The following is a 26,218-nucleotide window of genomic DNA, read 5'->3' as shown; positions in this document are numbered from 1 at the left end:
ACTTGAGAAAAATCCACTTGTATTTCTTCCCATTTTGGAGTATTCTGTAATAAAAAAAAAACATGCATATGTACAGGCGAAAATTGATAATAAATACATTATTATTACAATATTTCTGAGTAAGCTGTGATTACATGCATTTGTTGTCTTGTACAAGGTAGACCCTTAGCCTCTGATCAACAAGGCATTCTGTTTGAGTGCATCTATCAGTCGACATATTTATAGATGATTAAGTGAGTGAGTGAGTGCTTGGGGTTTAACATTAGATGTTTAAGTCTGCTGCCAATCTTATACGTATGTTCATGTATGAAGCATATGGAGCTCTTGACTGTTTATATAGCCTTAATGACTATAGGCAGATTATGCTTGTGCAGCCATTTGCACAGGCTTAACGTTTATTGATGACCACTTGTCTTCAACCAATATGGTGTGCTTATCTGTATGAAAAAGTATGGGAAAGTTTATTAGAAACTTGATTACAAAAGGTTGATGGTTTACTTGTGGCACTCCGGTTTCTCCACCCATAAAACTGACTGCCATTGTATTAAAGTGACTGACTGCCAAAACTGACTGCCATTGTATTAAAGTGACTGACTGCCACTTTTTTAACAATTCTTGTTTATTTATTCATTTAATTGGTTTATGACGCCATACTCAAGAATATTTCACTTATACGTCGGCGGGCAGCACTATGGTGGGAGGAAGCCGGGCAGAGCCGGGGGGAACCCACAACCATCCGCAGGTTGCTGACAGGCCTTCCCACGCACAGTCGGAAAGGAAGCCAGCATGAACTGGACTTGAACTCACATCGACCGCATTGTTGAGAGGCTCCTAGATCATTACAATACACTAGCGCACTAACAAAATGAGCCACGGAGGCCGCGAAAAATTTTTGGATATTGTGTTATTGTGTTATGAAATTAATGAACATCTACGTACTTGGCCAGTAGCTTTGGGAATACATGTACATACATGTTCATGGTTTCCACTAAGACTTGGACCGTAAGCACTGAATCTTGCCGTCAAAATCCATTGATATTGTAGTAAAAGAATATTGCAACATATCCAAGAATATTTCTGTTCAGGACATGGACAATTATGCTGTCCTTTAACCTTCACCATCTGAATTGGGGTTTTCATCTGCGCTCAAGGCTCAACAACATCAGCCGACATGAGATTTGTCCTCTTTTTGGAGGACTTCTTCTATTTATACGAAAAATGCATCAGAAAAATGTTCAGTTTAATTCAGAATTGCTAAAAATATTAAAATTATGAGTATGATGTATAATTTCTTCTTTTTCATCCCAGTGTCCGTCTCATCCCTGTAAACATAATTAGGAATGGAGGAAACCAGGCAGATAACAGGGGAAACCTTGACCTTTTCCCAGGTGCTGTCTGCAGCAAACCTTCTGGGACCCGTTTCACAAAGTGATTTGGGGGTTTAGCCTACAACTGTAATCTGGATTAAACTCATAAATATGTGGAACAAAACGATAAAATTTAGTTAAATCTAATCTGTGGTAATACAATTTTTAGCCAAGTATTAGCATTTAGCTTCAAATATTCAGCCCCCACCGTATTTCTGGCCCCTGTCATGTAAGTAAACTATTCTCGAGTACTGCATAAACATCAATCAAATGAATCAGTCAAATATTCGGTTTTGTGACGTTGATTTAAGTGTAGGACTTCAGCCCGAAATGGCTGCAGAGGCCCCAGACAGGGAGCTTGAAATGATTGAGTGAATGAGAGTGCTTGGGGTTTAACGTCGTACTTAACAATTTTGCAGTCAATTGAAGTGCCTCCTTGTTGCAGGACGGATATCCACCACTCTTTTATCTAGTGCTGCATCACTGAGACGCCTTAACGAAGGCAAGTAAGATTCCCCACCTGAGCCATTATACTGATACTGGTCAACCAGTCGTTGCACTATCCTCTTCATGCTGAACACCAAGCGAGGAAGTTACAACCCTCTTTTTAAGGTCTTAGGTGTGACTCGACCCAGGATTGACCCTGGATCTAAAGCTCGCGAAGCAGACGCTCTAAAAAACAGTGCTATCAGGGCCGGTCTGAGCTGGAAATGAACACAAGATCTAACTGGTTAGAGGCCTGTCTGCAGTAGAGATTTTCCTTGTACAAGTCATGATAGGCCAATGAAAACACACTACCTGAAGTCAGCCTTTTCGCATATCAAAGAATCACATTCTGTGTGACATTCACTTTTTTCATTTGATTTTAGAGACAAACTACACTCATTGGGTTGGCCAATTTCACGGCTTCACCTGAGGTATAATTTTATCAGTCTTCGCCTGATAATAAATGAACAAGCATCTCACACACATTCACTATGTTGAAGAACTATAGTACTCTGTAAATCTAAGAATGCAAGAAAAACTTCCCAAAAATCAGTTGCTTTGAACAGTATTTTTATATTATGACATCCACAATTGATTTTATTACAAGGGAAATCTTAAAGTACTATGATACATGTGCATCCAAAATCAGAGCATGGAACACACATCAAATTGCACACTTAGACCATTTCTGAGCATACATATGTGTTCACATCAAAGTAACCGTCACACAACAAAAATGCCCAGCCCTAGAAGCACTAATCTCCTGCGTATCAGACAGCTAATTTATGTATTTACTGCCATGGAATGTGAAATCTACATACAACCCAACCCCTCTCCATACACAAGCAGGCCTACTATATAATACTAAATAGACCCCAGAATTGAAATCTTCAGCCAATTTCATAAATCTTGAAAAATCCCTTTCATCTTTTATTTCTATGTTGGAAATAATGATTTACAGTTGAAGACTGATAGCATTTACAAGGAAAAGCCATGACAATTTTTTTTTCGTGCTAAAAACAAGACCTTAATTATTCATATTCAGAGCGAAAATATTAAAGATGTATTTTACAAGGTGAATATTAGGATTTCATTAATGATCTGGCATCCATTAATCCAATTTCATCATACTTCTTTAACAATTAGGACTTAAAATTTCTCTTTTGTTTTTGACCCACAAAATATTCAGACCTTTGAAAGTGCAGATACAAGTTTGGTATAAAGATGATAATAAGATTTACCTTTGTCAATACTTATATAAATGTTATTAAACGGAGTTTAGGAAGGTGCTTACAACAAAAGTGTTTTTCTTTTCCCCCTATCTATCCTTGCTTTGGTCTAAAATTAGACTTTAGTCTGCTTGAATATTCCCACAATAATCCGTCGACAAGAATTACACAATATACTGTGTAATCTTAAACCTTTTCAACCACTAAATCACTTTTAAAGTGGAATTTATGCATATAATTATTATAAATATGATGCTAAAAATGATTTCTTTGTCTTGTTGAAGATGCAAGCTTCATAAAACTGTGCAAATTATTTCTCTACGCCCCATAGTTCTCACAGAATGTTTCAAAATATTGGTTACAGAGGCTGTTTCACAAAGGTTGAAATATTAGGGTATACAACAATACAGGGGCGTGTATGTTCACAAATCACAGTGAGTACAGATCACATGTTTATTACACATTACAAAGATACAGGAGAATTATACTTAAATAAACACAATAGATACACATGCCTGTCAACAATTTTTCTTTCATGAAGTTATTTGCATGTACTTGTACATGTTATATAATAAAGTAAATTAATTATGATAGTGTAAATAGACATTCTACATTTATACATATATATATATATATATATATATATATATATGCAACATTTTCTATACAGTGTACAGGGTCCTCTGTAGCTCAGTTGGTTAGTGCACTAGAGCAGCGTAATGACCCAGAAGCCTCTCACCAATGCGGTCGCTGTGAGCTCAAGTCCAGCTCATGCTGGCTTCCTCTCCGGCCGTATGTGGCAAGGTCTGGCGGCAACCTGCGGATGGTTGTGGGTTTTTCCCAGGCTGTGCTCGGTTTCCTCCCAGCATAATGCTGGCCGCTGTCGCATAAGTGAAATAGTTTTGAATACGGCGTATAACACCAATCAAATAAATAAATAAATATAGTGTACACATTCACATGGATTTCTGCATGGAGTTCTATTTCACCACAAAACATTACCAAATGTACAATGCACATGAAAAACTACGTTCATGTAATACTTTCCACACACTATCATGTTGGGTTGTTCACCAGCCGTCAAAACACACCATTGCCCTGTGGGTGTCTTGCATTATATGCACGTGACTCTGCTTTGCACTCAAACTTGTCACTCGGTTCACGTGCTGTTGGTAAGTTGACTGATACTATCACCACTAAAACTTGTCCATACACCATCCTCTACATCAATTGTCTGTTTATCCAATTAGAGATACTGAAAAATCATGATTCATTTATAGTGAATATCATCCGCTGTTTTTTTTTTTTTTCTGACAGTATAATTTTAGTACTGAGATTAATTTGCCTTCGTTGGTTTCATCAATTCAACATGTCTCACTATAGATAGACAAGGTTAATACCATACTTTTTAAAAAAAGTGTCGAAATAAGCCTTGTTGTTAAGTAAAAGATTTGAACTCGTCACATGAAGAACAAATCTCATACACCTTTTCAAACTGCTTGCAAAATAGCTCTAGAAGTTCAGTGCTTTTGACTTTTATTTAGCATATCTGACAGAATTCAGAGCCTTTTACACAGAGCTCACATCCAGGGTAGTATACAAAACAGTGGCATTTGCAGGCAAAATACTGGCCATTTGTGAAACAACAGATTTGAGAACAGTTACAAGTGACACTCTCACATACCTACAAGCTTAATACAAGTAGCTGGTACTCTCTCATTCCAGCCGTGCAAAGTCTTAACAAATTCTGCGTCATGGAGAGAATAGCGTAGCTGGAAGCAAGAACATTTGATCATGTAACAAAAACATTAAAACCATGCACAAATCACATATTTTACTCTGTGACATGTGGGAGCACTCTCCAGAGGAGAAAATGACGTACTGTTACATGTAATCGGATTGTGAAGGCATTTACAACAAGTGCATATGGAAAGGCACGTCATTATAAGCATAACTGGACCACGCTAAATTGTACAGTGCACTGGTACCCACACTCAGAACCCGCATCTCGAATGTCTAATGGATGACACTATACAACCATGACTCATGATATACTAATTGCGGACAAATTCTCCAAAAATAAACAAGATTATTCACAACAACAACAACATAGCATCTCTAATTGGTTAACATATATACATACATGTAAATGCATATAATTTGGTAAATTAGAATCTACCTGTACAGGTACTGTACATAACATCTCAAATTCTAGAGAAACTTCTCAAAGTAGGGATTTCAAAATTTGTAGCATCATACTAAAAAGGGCTGATCTCTCCATGTTTTACAATAGCTTAGATATGTTATCTTTTGGTATCCACTGTGTTTAGTTATCATGGACTGTTCCTAATTCCTATAATGCCATCAGTAAAAGTCACATGGACAGTTTTGCAGTGGAAATATAATTTTACCGAAGCAACAAAGTCTTCAGAAACTACCATGCTGGTTCAGTGTTTAGCTAAATACTCATACATATAATGTGTTTGCCTTAAAGGTAAAGAAAATACTAGTAAAGTAAAATGCATTTGAATGTTTTATTCTATGGTGGCCCTTTCTGACCACAATAGAACCAGTAACATCAAGTAAGCTTTTTGCTTGATAAAACACATTAGACTGCTACATTTAATCATTAGAAAGTATATACATATAGATCTATGAATGCATTCGCTGATTTGACTTCAAAACGAATTATTTCAGGCAAAAAGTATAAACGTGATGTAATTGATACCTTCTAGGTCACAACAGACCACCACAGAATCTCATCTATTAACACAATTTTACTTGGTTAGAAAAATTGGAAAAGAAAATAAATCTAACCATTTTCCTGGAGAGTTTTTAAGTCTTTCATATGATATACCCTACATGTACATCTAAATCCTCAACTATTTTGCATATGAAAGATCAACTTTCAGTGCAATTTCTGCAGATTTTTAAGTTGATTTTGGAGACAAAACTATACTACATGTAGCTGGATTGGCCACTTTCAGGGCATCACAAAAAGTATAATTTTATCAGTCTACACAGAATAATGCCTTCAGAATATGCTTGCATAAATACCTAGCAAACAGGTGAAAAGATTGAAGAATTACAGTATACTTCATATTAGAGTGGTTTTTGCCTTTTAGTTTTGTTGAGAACAAACACTGTATATGCTGAACTATGAACTATGGGAAATTTAATGAACTTTATCAAGATTTTTATCCTATTGGTAACCTTGGAAAGCAACCAAATTTCTATATATACCCTGGAATTCCTCTTTCTTATGCCCGGAAACTGTCAAGGACTCGGAGAAACTGCTCACTCCTGTGAGCATAACAAAAAATGCTATTGAACTCCACTCAATTTTAACAAATATATGAAATTTTCTTGGTAAGGTTTACTGGATGAGATCATAAACAATTTATCACATTCTAGACGCATCTCTGTTCAGAAAAAACATGATTCTAATAAACAAATGGACATCATTCCATCAAATACACACCAAACCGCCATGGTTATTACAAAATGACATGGTTATTACAAACTGGCATGGTTATTACACACTGACATGATTATTACACACTGACATGATTATTACAAACTGCCATGGTTATTACAAAATGACATCAATCTGTCAGCATAGACCTGAGTATACAGCCTGATCTCAGCATGTACAAACATCAGCACACCCATGACTAGCAACTAGATATAGTGCCTCATGGCGATCTTTTTCAGCGCAGTGCTTTAGTGAGGCAGCGCCATAACCAGTCCTGCCACAAGAAAACCCAAGGAAGATTTGCTGTGTAATGAGAACATCTTTCCAGTGCTCAGGCCACCACAGTAGTAGCTGGTGGGAATCTCCATTTAGCACAGCTGGCACAGTGCTGGACTTCAGCTGTGGAGTTCAAATCCTTGTGTGATCTACATTTATTGCAGATGGAAGTAGCATGAAAATCATAGGTTCACCTCATGTTAACCTGTTATTCAAACCAAGGATGGAATTACATTGTTGTGTCCAAATACACATGAACTCCACTCAATAACAAACAGTAACAATTCAGCTCTCTATGCTGGCTCTTTCAAAATACATTCTTAACAACTATTGGTTGAAGTCGTTTTGTTGACCAATATGCAAAGCAAACAACTTTTACGCATTTCACAATGCGCAAAGCTACAAGGTAGTAAATCACCTGTTATAACCTGTGAAAACTCCATCCACTATAAATCTGAGTCTGTTTGTTCGCTATGCACATGGAAGTCCTGCTCCAGTACAACACATCACTAGCCACCTGGTATTTATAAATGAACCAGCCAATTGCACAAATTCACTCAAAAACCAGTCATAGGTTTTAGATTTCAGTCTGTAAAACCGTCATGGCTAAACGCTCTTGACTACCTATCACCCCCTTCACCTTCCACAAAGGTGTAAAAATACGGCATATCATGGAAATGATGTTCGTTCTTGACGTGTCGGATGACGCCGCCCATCAAGAGTTTCCGTCCGTACGTCAGCGCCTCACCTCGATCCTGTACAAGACCCGCCTCCATCAGCCATTCACACAAGTCCGTCCCAGAAAATACGTTCTTGTACACTCTCAGCCGGTACCTGTTAATCACAACGCATCACAGTTAATACTTAAGGCTTTTCACACAGCAAATTGTTTATACACTTGTAAGACAGAATCTGAAATTGCTTTTTTGCGACAAATAAGTATAAATCAAGTCAATCCACATGGTATCAAAAGATAATACAAGCTAACGACTTCTGCTTTTATAGGAAAGAATCTGAAATTCTCCACTGCAAAAAAATAAGTACATACCCAGTCAATCCATATTGTACCAGCGCATCTCAGTTAATACCTCAGGATTTTCAGAGAGCAAAATGTTTACAGGAAAGAATCTATCATTCTGAAATTCTTCATTGTAAAAAAAATAATCACCAACCCAGTCAATCCACACTATAGTAAATGATATTTAAGCTAAGAACTGTTAATTTTTTCTTTTTCTTTGTTTCTTGAGGTCAAATCAAATATACTGTGCAAGTGCAGTGTGATCGTGCGCTGGCCTTACCTGAGATCCTGGACTATCTCTTTCTTACAATTTTCTTTATGGTATCTCACGAACTGATCACACACGTGCTTGGTCTCCTCATCCAGATCTGAGCTCTTTGGCAAGGTCACGACCTCTACACCGTACATCATACGACGCCACCTGGTGAGTAAGGGAGATAACAATGGCACTGGTTAATTTGGCCACTAAGCAACATATGTACACAGTCCACTTTATACATGTGACACAAATCTGTTAGTATTTTACCCCAAAACTGTCCAAAATTCTTAAATGCATGTACCGTTTACACAATGTGTACATCATATCGATAAAAATTTTGACAACTGATTCTATGGTGTGGTCTTGATGGCTCAGTCGGTAGAGCATCCACATCGGGGGGGTGTAGATCCAGGATCAATCCTGGGTCGGGTCACACCTAAGACTTAAAAAAGTTGTAACTTAAGGGGATAGCGCAACGACTGGTTGACCCATATCAGTATGACGGGCGGGGCGGCTTACTTGCCTTCGGTAAGTTGTCCCAGTGAAGCAGCACTAGATAAAAGAGCGATGGAAATATGTCCAGCAACAAGGAGCAACATTATATACACTCTAGGACCTCCTTCATAGTCATATAACTGAAAAATTGCCAAGTTCGGTGTTAAACCCCAAGCACTCACTCTACGGTGTGGTGGTTCAATTTCAGGCACATTTAAGCATCCAGCTTCAAATATTTTGTTTTGTAATGATCATAATTTCAGGATTTAGCCTAAAATGGCTTTGTGCAACAGGCCCCTTTACCTTGAAAACAATCTCCTGTAGTCTTATACATGTAATTCATTTTTGGCCAGGACATGCAAGGATGGTTTGTATGTATGCAAGGATGGCTTGTATTTATGCAAGGATGGCTTGTATTTATGCAAGGATGGCTTGTATGTATGCAAGGATGGCTTGTATGTATGCAAGGATGGCTTGTATTTATGCAAGGATGGCTTGTATGTATGCAAGGATGATTTGTACGTAAATTAGGGGCATCATACATGTATGACTCATGCCAGAGTATAAGATTATTGCATATATGTCAGGGTTATTGTAGTTATGAATGAAAGAATGATTATGGCTTAACGCCACATCGGCAATATTTCAGCCATATCGTGGCGATTGTAGTTATGCACCTGAAAATCTACACTCCTTAACCAGCCAAGTGCATTCCAGAAAGATTCCCCTTCCATCAAACAATGGTTGTGAGATATTGTCTGAGATAAGATAAGACGATATTCACGCTCATTTCATTTACTCATTTATTTCAACGGTGTTTTACACCATATTCAAGAATTATGGTGGAAGGAAACCGGACAGAGCCCAGGCAAAACCCACGATAATTGGCAAGCTGCTTCAGACCTTTCCAAGTATGGAAGGGGTGGAAGCCAGGATGAGCTGGACTTTAACCTACAGCGACCACATGGGTGAGAGGCCCCTGGGTCATTGCGCTGTGCTTCTGAGTTTTTAAAATTGACCTTTATGTTATATACATCAGACACTAAGCAATACATTTGTTTATTTATACGATGGCTGTTTAATGCTATGTTTAATGTTTCGCTCACAGGGCGGCGGTCATTTTTGTGGGTGGAGGAGACCACAGCACCTGGGGTAAAACAGCGATCTTTGACAAGTGACTGATGAACTGTTCCAGAAATGCACACCACGGCAGCAATAGCGTAGCTGCACATAACACATGCACATACAAACAACAATACATACTTATAACTGTAAGCCCGCATGCACGTGTACACTGTCTCAAGTATTTTGTCAATGTGAATATATCGAAAACTTAGAAATGGTGGCAAGGCTACTGAAGAGCTTGCCTGTAGAGACACATGAATGCAAAACTTCAGCTCAATACATAATGTACTAAAATCGTGAATTTGGTAATTTACGGTAATCAATATGCACACAGATCAGCGATGGAACATCTCCCATGTGTTATTATGCTTTATATAACATAAAACTTCCGATCACTACATGGTGTACTTTTTAAGATACAACCCAAAACATTTTGTTTACCCGTGGTTTCTAATACGCAATACACTAAGTCAGGAATTTAATACTTTACGATATTTAATATGTACACACTGAATCAACAATGGAATATCCCTCTCATGCTATCGTGTCCTACATGTGCGCAAATTCTGAGCTCTATATGTGCAGCGCTATTTAAGATACCACCCCTAACACTTTGCTTAACATTTATTCTAATACACAATGCACAGTCAGCAATTCAGTAATTTACGGTATTTAATATGCACACACTCAAGCAACGATGGAATATCCCTGTCGTGTCATTGTGCACTACATATCTGCAAACCCTGATCTCAATACCGGTAGTACTTTTTAAAATACCACCCCTAATAATTTGTTTACATTACTTTCCCTGTTATTAGACCCTGACGCCGAAACCGACGCTCACGGTACGACATAAGCTATGCCTGTACTTCGTACAGGCACGCCAATAACTGTAATACATGAATAATTTATATCAGGATTTAGACAACCCAACAAAACACAACAAAATACCACATAACCCATATACACCTGTTCATAAAAAAACATACCCTTCCCATAAACCATTTCACAAAGTCAATCTTAAACAGCAAAATTCCTGCCTGTTTTCACAGATTTCACTCCCAAAAATTTCACTTTTCTTGAACACTGTAGTTGTTGACACAACATTTTAGAAGTGGGATTCCTTTTATTGGACAGTTGCTTGGTGGAAGATAACTCTGGAGTGATCCAGGTGACAGGAATGAAACTGGAGATCTGCTTTGTGAAAAGGGTTATCAAACAAATAAAATTTAAAAAATAAAATAAAAAAAGTACTCATATTATAATAAAAAATTACATATAAAAAATAAAAGTAAACACAATGTATTTAAAGGAAAATTATAGTGAAAAATATATATACCATAATTCTTCAACCTTTTCGCATGTTTGTAAGGTTTTTATTCAAGCATATTCTGACTGCATTATTCTGTGTTGACTGATAAAACTATATTTGTTGTGCAGCCTTGAAATTGGTCAATCCAACCAGTGTAGTTTTGTCTCTAAAATCATATTTAAAATGAGCAATAAATTACACGGAAATATGCTCTTTCATACGCGAAAAGGTTGAAGAAATAGTGCACGTAAAAAAATATATATACATAAAAAAATGAAAATAGATACGATATATTGAAAGAAAAAAACAAAACTTCATGACATTGAGTACGAGTTATAGATGTAAATGTAGGTGACATCATGCAGATTGACTGTACCAGGTCCATGGGATGGGACAAATCTGATAAACTGTTACCTGAGGTATCTTAACAGCAGCCATCTGGTCTTAGCCCAAGCCAGGCTAATAGGTAGAAAACAGTTACAGTGTTACACGAGAAAAATACAACATCAAACGAAAACAACCAAACAAATGCTATACATGTGTTAAAAAAGAAACCAAAATGTAGATGGATGTAGCGCCAGATATTAAAGGGCAAAAGTTGAACTGAGCATCGCAGAATTAGAACATTAGTTAAGCTGATGATTGAAGATATAAGAAAATGGTTACGATGTGAAGTTCTGACATATGCGATAATTTACTGCTTAAGTATATCAAGGGAGATAAATCATTCTTAAATTAATAGTACGACTGTATAATCTACATGTACCAGCACCTTGATTCATGCAACCTCTAGACTTGTCAGCTCCTATAAACCTTCATCCCATAAACTTCATGTACGTCAGAATGAAAATTCATACGTCTTATGCAGATTTAAACCTTCCCTCACAGCCTTACAGCAATGCACATAAATTATGTGATCAGACACCACAGAATGCATAGCTCTGAACACCGTATCAAATTGGTTACCATGGTACATAACAACTCCCAAGACACAGCAAACTTGCACCTGTCACATCGTCAAACAGTATGCACCTGAGTCCCCAAATTCTGTTTTGCATTTACAATGACGAAAATTGTGGACAAAAACCCGAGCTATTCTATCTTTGGGCACTAAAACCGGTGGATGCGAAAAAGCTGTCTTAATTCAAACAGGTTTAGTTTAGGTCGCCTTTTTTCACCAGTATAAAGGTCCAAGCTGGTTTTCAGCCACCAATTTTCCCCACTGTATCCCTGGCTTAATCTAACCCTTTACTAACATGCCTATCAATGCTGACATTTGGGATCCTTCACATTAAGACAGCAAGTAACAATGCCGTAATATCCCCTCCTGTCATTTGACGCAATGCCATATCCCATGCTGCCATTTATCACTCAAAATCGTGGAATTCAACCAAGATGGAAAAAAAAAAAAGGCCATGCAATTTCAACCGAATGTTCCAAATTTCATGAAACACAGCTTAATCCTTTACCCTATTTACCACAGCTGACACAAAAAAATCCAACAACCCCAAAACAGTCTCAGGCATTCAACCAGCAACCATTGTATGCGATAAGTCCATATACAACCACCTGTCTGTCAACTGACTGTACCATAGTATACTACTCACCTTTTGACAAATGGTACCACAATAAGTTGAGAGTCCAAGCCAAACAACGCAAAGAGTAGGAAGCCCTGAAAATGGAAAAACGGTAGAAGTTTAAGCATGTGGTGCACAAATACATGTATGAAGACTCAAAACATCAAAGTCTGTATTTTAAAGCAGAGAAACATTAGATATATTCAGGCAAATCCTTCAGTTTCAGCTATAAAAGCTTTACAAGGAGACAATCCCTGGGCACTACCCTTTTATAGACTCCCACATACATCCAATCATACATTTCTATAAAGTTGATGACTGTATTTGTTAAAAAAGGGAGAAAGAGCTAAGATTTGACGACTCCATTGTCAGATTGATGTATTGCAGGGTTGCTGTAACGATGAGATTTGATGGTTAAAACTTTACAGCCCTTTAGAAGAAGTTTTTTTTTCTGAATTCTTACATCAGGATTCTGTTTCTATATCCTGATTAAAATTTGAAATTAAACAGCACATGAAGTGATCCTGTATCAGAGCTAACTATCTGTGAAAACAAGCTGGATGTTGAAAATCACACTTGTCCATGGTACCTGTCCATAGTTGAAGACCCCGTCGATGAATTCAATCTCCACGTAGATGCCAGAAGTCTCCTTGTTAAACAATCTCCACACACACAGAAATAGACCCTGGTCATCAGAAACAGTACAGGTACATGTACTACCCCTCCAATTTCACCCCCTCACTGATGACTTGCATGTATAATTCCATGTTACCCTTATTCTTCAACCTTTTCGCATATGATTTTTTTTTTTTTTTTTTTTGATTGGTGTTTTACGCCGTACTCAAGAATATTCCACTTATACGACGGCGGCCAGCATTATGGTGGGTGGAAACCGGGCGCAGCCCGGGGGAAACCCACGACCATCCGCAGGTTGCTAACAGGCCTTCTCACGTATGGCCGGAGAGGAAGCCAGCATGAGCTGGACTTGAACTCACAGCGACCGCATTGGTGAGAGACTCCTGGGTCATTACGCTGCGCTAGCGCTTTAACCGACTGAGCCACGGAGGCCCCTTTCACATATGAAAGAGCAACTTTCAGTGCAATGTATGCACACTTTTTATTAGATTTTGGAGACAAAATAACATTGGTTGGATCGGCAGATTTTAGGGCTTTACAACAAGTATATTTTGAAGGTTGAAGAATTTCAGTACCCAAAATTCACTGTCATTAGTAGAAAACAGTGACACAATATTATAAACTGCTTTAAACTCATGGTCAATGATAACAATAAAAAAGTCGAAGCACCACCACGTAAATGTAAACGGTTTCACAAGCCTTTTGAAAGACTCACTGTCAAGTGATAAAAATGTGCAAAATTTTTTTAAAATTTAAAATTTGCAATTTAAAAGGAATATGGATCTTTGATTTAAATGACTTGATCTACACAAAGATCCAAAGAGGGTGAAAAGCCTGTTCATATTTACATGGTGTTGCCTCAACTTCTTTGTTATTATCAATAACACAGTCCATTTTAACTAAGATACTCTCACCACAGATCTGTGACATCATATATCAAGTGTTTTATCAAGCATCTTAAGACTCACAAAAAAAGTTGCAACTGCTTAAAAAGTCAAAATTAGAACAGGGAAGAACTCAAAATTTTCGTTGGTTCAATATCCTGCATGAAAGAGTGTGCAAATTTTATACTTCCTAGAGCAGAACATTTTAACTGTAGCTGAGTTTAAATTTTTGAGTCTTTAATACAATTGATAAATACAGGCCCTGTTTTGGGCCAGGGTGGGCCAAAGGCTTACAATGAACATGGAGAGACAGAGCAGTAACAGCAGAATTAGGTGTCGTGACAGCTGCATGTCTCCCTGACTCTCACGCTCCGCCTCCCTCGTCAGCACTTTCGGCTCCTCCTCCTTCTCCGCGTTGACAGCCGTGTAATGCCGCAGCAGACCTTCACACTCACGCCGCTGCTGATCATTGCAGGCCGTGACACAGGTGTGATCATCTATCACCTCATGCAGGAGGGACTCCATGCTGTCTGCACTGTTGCTGGTCGTGGATGACCCCAGACTGTCCTGAGATTTAGGGAACGGGATGATATCCTCTATACTCTGAACTGTAACATGCACAACAGCTTTGTCTGAACGAACTCGACTGAAGTTCAAATTAAACACTGACCACAGATATTCAAATATTTGAATAATTCAAAACAAAAACCAGCTAATTATACATGTAAGGTTGATTATTAAATTTTTAGCTGCACGATAAGTTGCTTTGTCTGTCTCTCCGTTGGTTTCACCATCATTCGGTCACTCATACTTTTACCATCCCAACATTTAATATGAGACGGGTGATTCAGTTAACAAAGTTCTTGAGTGCAAGACAGCACTCAGTCAAGGCGGGACATCACAACTTTTGGGAATATCTGATTCTTTTTTAAAGATATTTGAAGATCAACAGTGTGCCAGCTGTAGAAGATAGCCATGAACTGCTTAATCGGACATTATTTTACTCGACTGCGGTGCATTTCACACTTTTCAATGTGATACAAAGTACTTCAAAGCAGGAAAAGTCAGAACAACAACAACACCACATTAACAGTCACAGAAAAACAACAACAACACCATATTAACAGTCACAGAAAAACAACAACAACACCACATTAACTGTCACATAAAAACAACAACAACACCATATTAACTGTCACATAAAAACACCACCACCACCACCAGATTAGTTTTTACCTTCTCCTGTTCCTCCACAGCGAATGGCTTCACTATTTTCACAGTTGTGACAGTTCGTGACCTTCTCTCTCTTCTTGCCTTTCACTGATTTCACTTTGGCAACCTCACTCTTGACAGCTCCGTTGATGGCCCCGTTGACTTCTGTGGCTGCCATATTGGGGCCAGATGACATCGTCTCGTCGACATTAGAGAACAGGGGTTCCTCTTCGTCTGAGGCCCAGGAGAACGTGCGATGCTTTGCATGCCATTCAGTCCTCTGGTGAATCACCAGCGACACGACGCAGATCACAAAACACAACAACAATATCACCACTGACAGGATCGTCTGGAACACAAAAATGACAATTTTAAATTTATAAGAACTCGTGCTCTTCTTATTTGTCACATGATCTTTGTCAATGCAATCATTATGTCCACAGCAATACTCCCGCCAAGAAGACAGACAAAGGTTACTTCCTGTTAGATACTTACAGTTAGATGTGAATATTTTAATTTCACTTACGTCAAACTTTGAAAGACTGATTTCTATTTCACAGATCATTTTTTTATTGGTTTTACATATTCTTTTGAGTTTTGTCCACAAGTTCCACAAAGGCATCAGAATTCAGATTAAAATCTTAATATTCTTAGCATTCTAAGAGTACTGCCGGAGTTGTCTCCCCTGTTTATACCCCTGTTCAAGTCCCTCGGACTTTATTCCTGCCTTTTATGAGAAACTCTATCATTGTACATACATTGTACATTTTGTGAATAAACATTCAGCTCGGTTCACAAAGGAAAAGAAATACCTGGTCTGTTCCATAGTGGAAGGATGGGTCTATCTCATTCTTGGTGTGGTTATTGGCAGCTATGAGCAGGATGCCAGTACTAATCATTGGAACCCTGTAAACGAATCAGAAATACAGTATGTGCCAAGGCAAAAAATCAATACCTACACGGGCATCCCGAATTACACTTATATGTACTGTACTTCTTTCCTGCAAGTTTAGTATGTAAAAATGCACTTGCTAAAAGCCTGAAAATGATACTTTTTTAAGTTTTTCTAATAATAAAGTAATCAACCTTTACAAAACCGATTGATCAGAATAAATCATGATGTATCATGTACTGTATATCTCCTAAAGTTTAGCTTTTTGCAAGTGACACAGTTGGTTGGATTCATCCGTCTGACAGGTCCACTTAAGGAGTCCGCATTATAAGGTCATTGTGAGCTTCTGAAAGTGCCTTTTTGTATACTAAACCTCAGAAAATTAGGTAAGTCATTCCAGGAAAAAAGATTCAGGTGAGAAAAACTGGTGGGATGTATAAGTCATTTCCTTATTCCCACTAAACTTCAGATAATTAGGTAAGTCATTCCAGGAAAAAAGATTCAGGTGAGAAAAACTGGTGGGATATATAAGTCATTTCCTTGTTCCCACTAAACTTCAGATAATTAGGTAAGTCATTTCAGGAAAAATGATTCAGGTGAGAAATACTGGTGGGATGTATACTTCATTCAGTATTCCCACTAAACTTCAGACAATTAGGTAAGTCATTCCAGGAAAAAAGATTCAGGTGAGAAAAACTGGTGGGATTTATAAGTCATTTCCTCATTCCCACTAAACTTCAGATAATTAGGTAAGTCATTCCAGGAAAAAAGGATTCAGGTGAGAAAAACTGGTGGGATGTATAGGTCATTCGGTATTCCCACTAAACTTCGGACAATTAGGTAAGTCATTCCAGAAAAAAAGATTCAGGTGAGAAAAACTGGTGGGATGTATAAGTCATATCCTTGTCCCCACTAAACTTCAGACAATTAGCTAAGTCATTTCAGGAAAAAAGATTCAGGTGAGAAATACTGGTGGGATGTATACGTCATTCAGTATTCCCACTAAACTTCAGACAATTAGGTAAGTCATTCCAGGAAAAAAGATTCAGGTGTGAAAAACTGGTGGGATTTATAAGTCATTTCCTCATTCCCACTAAACTTCAGATAAGTGAGTAAGTCATTCCAGGAAAAAAGATTCAGGTGAGAAAAACTGGTGGGATGTATAAGTCATTTCCTCATTCCCACTAAACTTCAGATAATTAGGTAAGTCATTCCAGGAAAAAAGATTCAGGTGAGAAAAACTGGTGGGATGTATAAGTCATTTCCTCATTCCCACTAAACTTCAGATAAGTGAGTAAGTCATTCCAGGAAAAAAGATTCAGGTGAGAAAAACTGGTGGGATGTATAAGTCATTTCCTTATTCCCACTAAACTTCAGATAATTAGGTAAGTCATTCCAGGAAAAAAAGATTCAGGTGAGAAAAACTGGTGGGATAACATATTGATTCTTCGGGCAGAAACTGGCAACTCCCACTCACCCAAACCCGAAGAAAGCCATCCAGACTCTGACGCGCAAAACATAACACAGGCTCTTGACGCGCTCTAGGCATATTGCCACGGCGATCATGGCTGTCCAGCAGCGTGACGACAGCACGCCCACCAGGAGGACGACAAACTGGGCATAGTGCTGCCAGGTGTCATCAGCATCCAGAGCCCGGTACAAGACCATACCCAGGCATGCCAAAAACTGAAACAACAAACAGCCAGTGAAATTACTTGCAAGCTTTTTTTCAGGCATTTTGACCTATTTCTTAATCGTTTCAACCTAATTATTTATAAACCTGTTCACATGTTTAGAACTTGTTCACAACTGTTCACAACTTTGAAAACAATTTATCCACCTGAATATTTGAAAACCTCGCATTGATATAACGTATAATCTAGGAAATTTTATATACACATAGAAATGTATAAAATTATGTTTTATGATATAGGCTAATTGCCTTAAGATCTTCTACGAGAGCTGTGTCAGGAACACTGTCAAATAATTTAAATATCGAGTTGACAGTGTAGAACCTTTGAGAAAAGTCCACCGATTTGTGTGAATATTTTACCTGGGAGAAGATAAGACAGAGTGTGAATTGATGAGGCACACGCCTCCACTTCCTGGACAGAATGAACACACCAGCCACCCACACCTGCAACCACACAAAAAGCAAATTTACTTATTTATTTGAATGTTGTATAACACCATACTTCCCACTTATGACCAGAGGAAACCAGAGAGTTATAATCATTCTACATGTATAATTTATCTCGATTTTTTTACTATTTTCACATTTTGAAACGAAAACATTACATGTAAATAATGAAATTGCACTGTAGTCTTGGCAAAAAACGAAAAAAAATGAGCCATTTCCACTGCAAATCATTCAAATGATCAAGTAAAAGTTGAAGTATTTTCAAAAGCTTAGTCTGACTGGACGATGATAGTGTTAGAATGTAGCCCTGTCTTGACCAGGGGCCAATTCCTGACATTTCTGATAAAGTCAAAATTTAAAACATTATCACAATAATTAGTTCTTGGTTTTTAGAAGTTGAAATTTTCACACATTCGTCATACAATAACTTGATAATGAGGTGGTCAAAAATTTTAATTCAGAAGGCTTGAAAATAAGCTCTAAAATCATGTTTCAAATTCTGAGTCAAAGTCAAAACTTCGTGGGAATCAGCACAAGAGAACAGCTTTGGGACGACGAGCCATTACTCACACAGCCGATCATACTGACGATAGAGACATCTAGCGAGGTGTCCAGTAGAACGCTTTTGTAGTCCGTCTCTGAGCTCACCACCAGGGTCATCATCTTGGCTGATATGAACATGAGAGGTGCAGCGACAAATGTACATGCGACCATACCCGAGGCCACCTACAAATACGTGGTTCAAAACACAGATGGTTCCCAAGACTTCTCGATTTTTTTTTTCTCGATTATATACATGGCATTTTAGTTTTAAGAAGCAAAGTATTTATTTGTTTTTATTTGATTGCAGTTAAGTTTTACACAGAATATTTCACTTAGAAAGGAAATCGGCGCGGCATAGTGTACAGAAGAGCCAAAAGGTATCGTGACTATGCTAGTATGAAGTCCACTGGTGTCCGCTGCATTGATGAAACATTCAAGGTGAGAAAATTTCAGTTGAAAAACTGACTTGGTCTGTAAATATATCTCTGTGGTTGAAGTTAAGGTTCCTTTATAATAAAACCTGTTCAATGTTTTGTATAAAGAGGCTATATGGGAGATTTTTGGTAAACAGTTGATTTTCACTAATCAAAGCATATTTCACTTACACGACAACAACCACTATCATGTTGGAAAGAAACCTGACAGACATCGAGATTTATTTATAAATTTGATTGGCGTTTTACGTCTTACTCAAGAATATTTCACCTAAGTGACGGCAGACAGCATTATGGTGGGTGGAAACCAGGCACAGCCCGGGGGGAAACCCACCACCACCCGCAGGTTGCTGGCAAACTTTCCCACATAATGGGAAGACATCAAGAAAACCCATGACCATGACCACAAGAATCAATATAGTCCTCAACAACAGTAAATATAAACTGTTAATTCAATACATCTTTTTATGAGATAAATATGTCCTTATAGGTTTAAAGATTACAAATAATTCATCGCAAGACTCCTTAATACATGCTGGCAAATCTATCTACTTGTACTTGAATATCAAAGAATATGGGATTAATACAAAATACATCATGATATTGTTTAAAATATTAAAAAACAATGTTATGTTATCAAGAACACATGTATTTCAATCAGACTTGATGGTTAAAAACTTAAATGCAATGGTGCAACTGAATTAGAGCGTTAAAAAATTTCTAAAAACAAAAATCAAATTAATTAACGAGATACTCTTTGATGATCTATTATTCGTCACATACTTCAAGTCAGTGTTTTTTTCATAGTTTATAAACATTTACAACAAAGCACTCACAATCTCTGTGGCAATGGCGTACTGGCTGGCGTAGAGGAAGACACTAGGTGCTGTTGGGAATGTGCCGTAGAGAAAACCATACATACTCAGCGAGATTGTTTCATTTTTGACTCCCCCGGAGTGCAGGGCACTGACCACCTCCCATGTGATCAGCGGCAACAAGATTCTGCACACAGAAAACATTCTGATGAAACAGCAGAATTCTTACAACCACACGAAACAATTAATAACCAATACTGAATATAGATATACATCTGTTTATTTAGTAATTTTGGTTGGAGTTTTAGGAAGAAACTGGGTTGAGCCTCGGGGAAAACTTGCGACTATCCACTGGCAGACCTTGCCACATACGAATGAAGAAGATTGCGTAGATATACATCTGGTACCAAAAGCTTGCATCATGCTGGCTTCCTTTCCGGCTGTAAGTGGGAAGGTCTGTCAGCAGCCTGCGAATGGTTGTGGGTTTCCCCCAGGCTCTGCCCGACTTCCTCCCACCCTAATGCTGGCCGCCGTTGTATACGTGAAACATTCTTGAGTACGGCGTAAAACACCAATCAAATAAATAAATAAATAAAAGCTTGCAACACACCTCTTTAATAATTAACCATCCTTGAAAGGATGTGACAGATATTCATATAACACAGACCTGATATACCCTAATTCTTCAACCTCTTCAACTGCCACAGCAAACAATATCTTGAAAACACATAATAATAAGAAATAATAAGCGGAGTTTTTTGAAGCTTGCATCTTTAATGACAGACAAATCATTTTAGCGTCATTTTCATAATAACTGTTGGCAAAAATTCCACAGTAAGGAGTGCTATAATGGTTGAATAGGTTGAAGATTTACAGTAGAACTGTTTTAAGTCACCAAGAAAACTGCTTTGTATAATCAACCTTATACACTTTTTGTACTTACGTCTTTGCCATGATAAGCATGACAGGGACGATGAGAGCAAAGCCCACCTGTCCATGAACCTTCCCCACCAGACTGAGGCCCAGGTAAAACAGGGCAGACGCACTGTAGGCATCACCTGTCAGAGCAAATAAAACAGGTAAGTATTTATTTGGCCGACTGTGGTCAAAATCTGTTCAAAATTTTTTCTCTCATACAAAGGCAGTCAGGTTTGTGGGCGGAGTAAATTGTATCACCTGGAGTAAACTGGATTACCTGGAGTAAACTGTATCACCTGGAGTAAACTGGATATGTTACCCGGAGTAAACCATACCCTTTTATACCAGGTACCAACAAACCTCCTGACAAAGCCACTGCTGAATCAGCGAGAGCTGGATTCAAGCTTAAAACATCACCGGTCAAAGGTTGCACTGAGAAAAATGTTTCATCTCACTGAGACAAAGGTCTGATGGTAAAACAATCCATTTTTGGTGTGTTACAAGGGCCACTCCTTTCTGGTTAAAGGCAGCAGACATATCTCAAACTTTACTATAAATCATGCACCACCCACCTCACAATCCTGTTCTTCAAATATACAGGCTCAGTAATGAGCTATGGCGGTGAGTTTTCATTCTGTCTGCTTTGTATAAACATGTATGATACACTTCTTTGCATACCTTAAATCTTCAACAAACATGACAACTTAGAGTCCTTTTCCTCAACCTTTTTGCATATAAAAAGCAACTTTAAGTGCAATTTATATACATTTTCGCTTTGATTTTGGAGTGTCAGGGCTTCACAAAAAATATAATGTTATAAGTCAACGAAAAATAGTGCCTTCTAAATATGCTTGAATAAACACCTTGCAAACATGTGAAAAGCTTGAAGAATTACAGTATCATTGTAATCACCACACCATACATGTGTCCTTATGTAGTATCTACAGCATGTTCATAACTCAGTAAATAAATGATTAACTGCTGTTTAATTTACGCATGTTTACCACGTTAGTCAGGTTGACATTGGTGAAGAAACCCAGAGATCTTCATCTCATACATGTACATATTCTTATTTATTTATTTGATTGGTGTTTTACGCCGTTCTCAAGAATATTTCACTTATTCCACCATTCCATTATGGTGGAAGGAAACCGGGCGGAGCTGAAGGGAAACCCACGCCCCACGGTTGTTGACATACCTTCCCACATAAGGCCGGAAAGGAAGCCAGCATGAGCTGGACTTGAACTCACAGCGACCGCACATATACCTGACTAACCTCTTTACCTTATGCTGCATCGGACAGTAGCAACTTCACTGGTCACTATCTACAATGGCTATGTGGAATGGGGTCATCGGCTTACCTAGGACCTGCAATATATCCTTGATGATGTAAGGCGTGGTCTGGTTGAAGATGAAGTTAGCGATGATGCCGAGGGCGGTCATGAAGACGATGGGGTTGGTAATGACGCCTCTCACCACATGCAGGATGAGGATGCAGGCACCTTTGTGATTCTCTTTGGAGTGGTTTTTGTGAATCTCCAGCATCATGAAACCAATAGGGTTGAGGAAGACAAGCGAGATGGGGGCCACGAGGTAGATATACTTCAGGTAGTCAGGGTGGGTCTCCTCGTACAGGGCCTGTACTGTCAACAAGCCAGTAAACACAATGATCAACAACAAGGCAACAAACAGACGGATCAACAAAAATGGCAATAAATAAATTGACCGATCAGCAACAAGACAACAAAGAGACGGATCCACAACAAGGCAACAAACAGACTGATCAACAACGAGACAACACACAGACTGATCAACAACAAGGCAACAAACAGAATGATCAACAAAAATGGCAATAAATGCACTGAACCAGGCAAGAACAAACCGATCAGCTACAACGCAACAATACACTCATCGATAACAAAGCCACAAACACAATGCTTAAAACAAAGGCAACGAATACACTAATCATCAACTGGCACACAAAATCGTGATTAACAACAAGGCAACCAAACACACAGATCAACAACAAGGCAACCAACACACAGATCAACAACAAGACAACCAATACAATGATCAACAAGGTAACAAACATACAGGTCGACAAGGCAACCGACACAATGATCAACAACAAGGAAACCAACACACTGATCAGCAACAAGGGAACCAACACACATGTTCAACAACATGGCAACCAACACACCAATCTACTACAAGGCAGTAAACAACTGAACTAGGCAACAAACAGACTATCTACATCAAGATAGAAAACATCTTTAATGTCAACTGATGAACTCCAGCAATGCTTTAAATTCTCACCATACATACGTTATATATTTATTACTATGTTTTACAGTTGAACAAGTATGCAAGAGTTGCACTTGTTATGAACTCAGAGGGCTGATTAATACGCCTTCCTAAAGTGAGTGATTGAGTGAGTGCTTGGGGTTAATGTCGTACTCAAAAATTTTTCAGTCATATGACGACGAAGGAATCCTTAAAGTGTATGTAATGTGCCTCCTTGTTGCAGGACGGATTTCCACCGCTGTTTTATCTAGTGCTGCTTCAATGAGACGTCTTATCAAAGGCAAGTAAGCCGCCCCGCCCGAACCATTATACTGATACCTGACTGACCTCATTGGTCCACAGAAGTGCACATAGGGCAGAATACATGTGTATCTGATCATTTTTGGTGAAGGAACCTTTTGGAATCTGGAGGAAACCAGGTAGTATGTGTAGGATACCAGGCAGTATCTGTAGGAAACTATGCAGCATCTGTAGGAAACCATGCAGGATCTGTATGAAACCATGCAGCATCTGTATGAAACCAGGCAGTATATGTATGAAACTAGGCAGTATCTGTAGGAAACCAGGCAGCATCTGTAGGAAACCAGTCAGTATCTGTAGGAAACAAGGCAGCATTTGTATGAAACCATACAGCATCTGTAGGAAACAAGGCAGCACCTGTAGGATGCCAGGCAGCATCTGTAGGATGCCAGGCAGCATCTGTAGGAAACCAGGCAGCATCTGTAGGAAACAAGGCAGCATTTGTATGAAACCATACAGCATCTGTAGGAAACCAGGCAGCATCTGTAGGATGCCAGGCAGCATCTGTAGGAAACCAGGCAGCATCTGTAGGAAACCAGGCAGTATCTGTAGGAAACCAGGTAGAATATAAAGGAAACCACCTACATACATGTATGTGTATATATGGACATTTTATACAAACCTCCTGCCATCATGACTCAAGCAAAGCCAGTCAAGACTCGGTTGAAAAAGGAGAATCATTTCAATAAGAGTTTCTGACAACAATTTTGGATGTGCGCCACTGTGTGTCCTTTCCTTGTGTCACAGTGACTTTCTATTTTCATTCCTGTTTCATCTATGTATTTGCCTTCATCTTTAATTTAACACAACACTATTCTACTTAGTCTTGTTTGGATGCTTGCTTTGGTGTCACGTTGCACTGAGAGTTGTCACTTTGGTGTTATGTTGCATTCAGAGTCAGTCTTCATGTCACTTTGGTGTCACATTGCATTCAGAGTCAGTCTTCATGTCACTTTGGTGTCACATTGCATTGAGAGTCAGTCTTCACGTAACTTTGGTGTCACATTGCACTGGGAGTTGGTCTTCATGTCACTTTAGTGTCAACGTTACATTGGGAGTAAACCTTCATGTCACTTTGGTGTCACATTGCATTGAGAGCCTGTCTTCATGTCACTTTGGTGTCACATTGCATTGAGAGCCTGTCTTCGTGTAACTTTGGTGTCACATTGCATTGAGAGCCTGTCTTCATGTCACTTTGGTGTCACATTGCATTGAGAACCTGTCTTCACGTAACTTTGGTGTCACATTGCACTGAGAGTTGGTCTTCATGTCACTTTAGTGTCAACGTTACATTGAGAGTAAGCCTTCATGTCACTTTAGAGTCAACGCTACATTGAGAGTAAGCCTTCATGTCACTTTGGTGTCACATTGCATTGAGAGTCTGGGTCTTCATGTCACTTTAGTGTCAACGTTACATTGACAGTAAGCCTTCATGTAACTTTGGTGTCACCTTGCACTGAGAGTTGGTCTTCATGTTACTTTAGTGTCAACATTACATTGAGAGTAAGCCTTCATGTCACTATTTAGCCAGTTGGAAATTCTCGTGTGACCTTACATGACCACTGTGCTGAGTCGTCGACAGACAATTTTGATTGGATGAACTAAGACTTAGAGATGAATGCACTTGCCTGGCAGTTGAGGGTGTAGTTCACACCAAACCTATCTGCCATTAGTTTTCATAACTTTGGTGGTTTTTTTCTCGTCAGGTCATTCTGTCCTGTAGACTACAACTGAATCAAAGAATCACTGCCGGTCAATAATCAACAGCTTGTCCTGTTCCCTTGCAATCCCAGTTTGGAACGTCTCACACGACACTTGCTTCTTACTGCAACCTGCCATCCAGTACCAATTTGATTTATTTATTTATTTACGTAGTTGGTGTTTGATGTCGTGCTCTAGAAAAAAATTGGATATTATTATTTAATGCCAATTGGTTAGATTCACTGTTCTCAAGAATATTTCATGCCTTGGCCTGGTAACTTACCTATAGGGTAGCCAAAAGCAAAATCGTTACTCTGGGTGCTAAATATTGCGAAGAGACCAGCGTATCCAAGGTTGACGGGGCGTTTTATTAACAAGGTGAAGAATACGATGATGAAAAATATCACAGTCTTGGCGATGAGAATGCTGGCAAGAAACCTCCAGTTCACTTCGTTGAACTTGAGCTCGCACATGCTCTTTAGCAGCAAGGACGGCAAGCAGAATTTGGACACGAATGTTCCGATACCTCGAGCCTGTGAGCCATTGATCATATTAGTCCTACCCGCCAGATAACCAGCGAAAATGATGGCAAAGCACTGCACAATGGCGGGGTACAGATTGTCGAAGGATACAGTCTCTGAGGAACCTCCCCCGCCCATGGGTTTGGGCGTGGTGATATTACCCAAACGCGACGCCAGCACCAGGTGGTGTGCATGACCCCCACCTGACCCTTCAGATGCCATGTGCTGCACAAAACTAAGCATCCTGCTAGCGGCGTCACCTCACCATGGATGAATCTTCAGCTGGATTTTTGCCACCT

General features: G+C 38.8%; 1 protein-coding gene across 1 annotated transcript in view; it reads right to left on the bottom strand.

Moving 5' to 3' along the window:
* Positions 1 to 6,376: 6,376 nt before the first annotated feature.
* LOC135477543 (lysosomal cholesterol signaling protein-like) overlaps positions 6,377 to 26,218 on the bottom strand; it is a 34,205-nt gene continuing 14,363 nt past the window's right edge. Inside the window, exons 2-15 of the mRNA XM_064757686.1 lie at positions 25,682 to 26,216; positions 22,455 to 22,736; positions 21,119 to 21,233; positions 20,197 to 20,362; positions 18,954 to 19,109; positions 18,297 to 18,380; positions 17,721 to 17,929; positions 16,164 to 16,257; positions 15,376 to 15,700; positions 14,434 to 14,747; positions 13,209 to 13,304; positions 12,650 to 12,714; positions 8,132 to 8,272; positions 6,377 to 7,667 (exon numbers count right to left, since the gene is read on the bottom strand). Of these exons, the coding sequence (XP_064613756.1) occupies positions 7,454 to 7,667; positions 8,132 to 8,272; positions 12,650 to 12,714; positions 13,209 to 13,304; positions 14,434 to 14,747; positions 15,376 to 15,700; positions 16,164 to 16,257; positions 17,721 to 17,929; positions 18,297 to 18,380; positions 18,954 to 19,109; positions 20,197 to 20,362; positions 21,119 to 21,233; positions 22,455 to 22,736; positions 25,682 to 26,162 (2,742 nt within the window). The 5' untranslated portion in view covers positions 26,163 to 26,216 and the 3' untranslated portion in view covers positions 6,377 to 7,453. The remainder of the gene's footprint in view (positions 7,668 to 8,131; positions 8,273 to 12,649; positions 12,715 to 13,208; positions 13,305 to 14,433; positions 14,748 to 15,375; positions 15,701 to 16,163; positions 16,258 to 17,720; positions 17,930 to 18,296; positions 18,381 to 18,953; positions 19,110 to 20,196; positions 20,363 to 21,118; positions 21,234 to 22,454; positions 22,737 to 25,681; positions 26,217 to 26,218) is intronic.

The sequence above is a fragment of the Liolophura sinensis genome, chromosome 11 (genome assembly GCF_032854445.1).
Source record: "Liolophura sinensis isolate JHLJ2023 chromosome 11, CUHK_Ljap_v2, whole genome shotgun sequence".
Taxonomy (NCBI): domain Eukaryota; kingdom Metazoa; phylum Mollusca; class Polyplacophora; order Chitonida; family Chitonidae; genus Liolophura; species Liolophura sinensis.
Note: the sequence above shows the minus strand (reverse complement) of the source record. Positions and strands in the feature narration are given on the sequence as shown.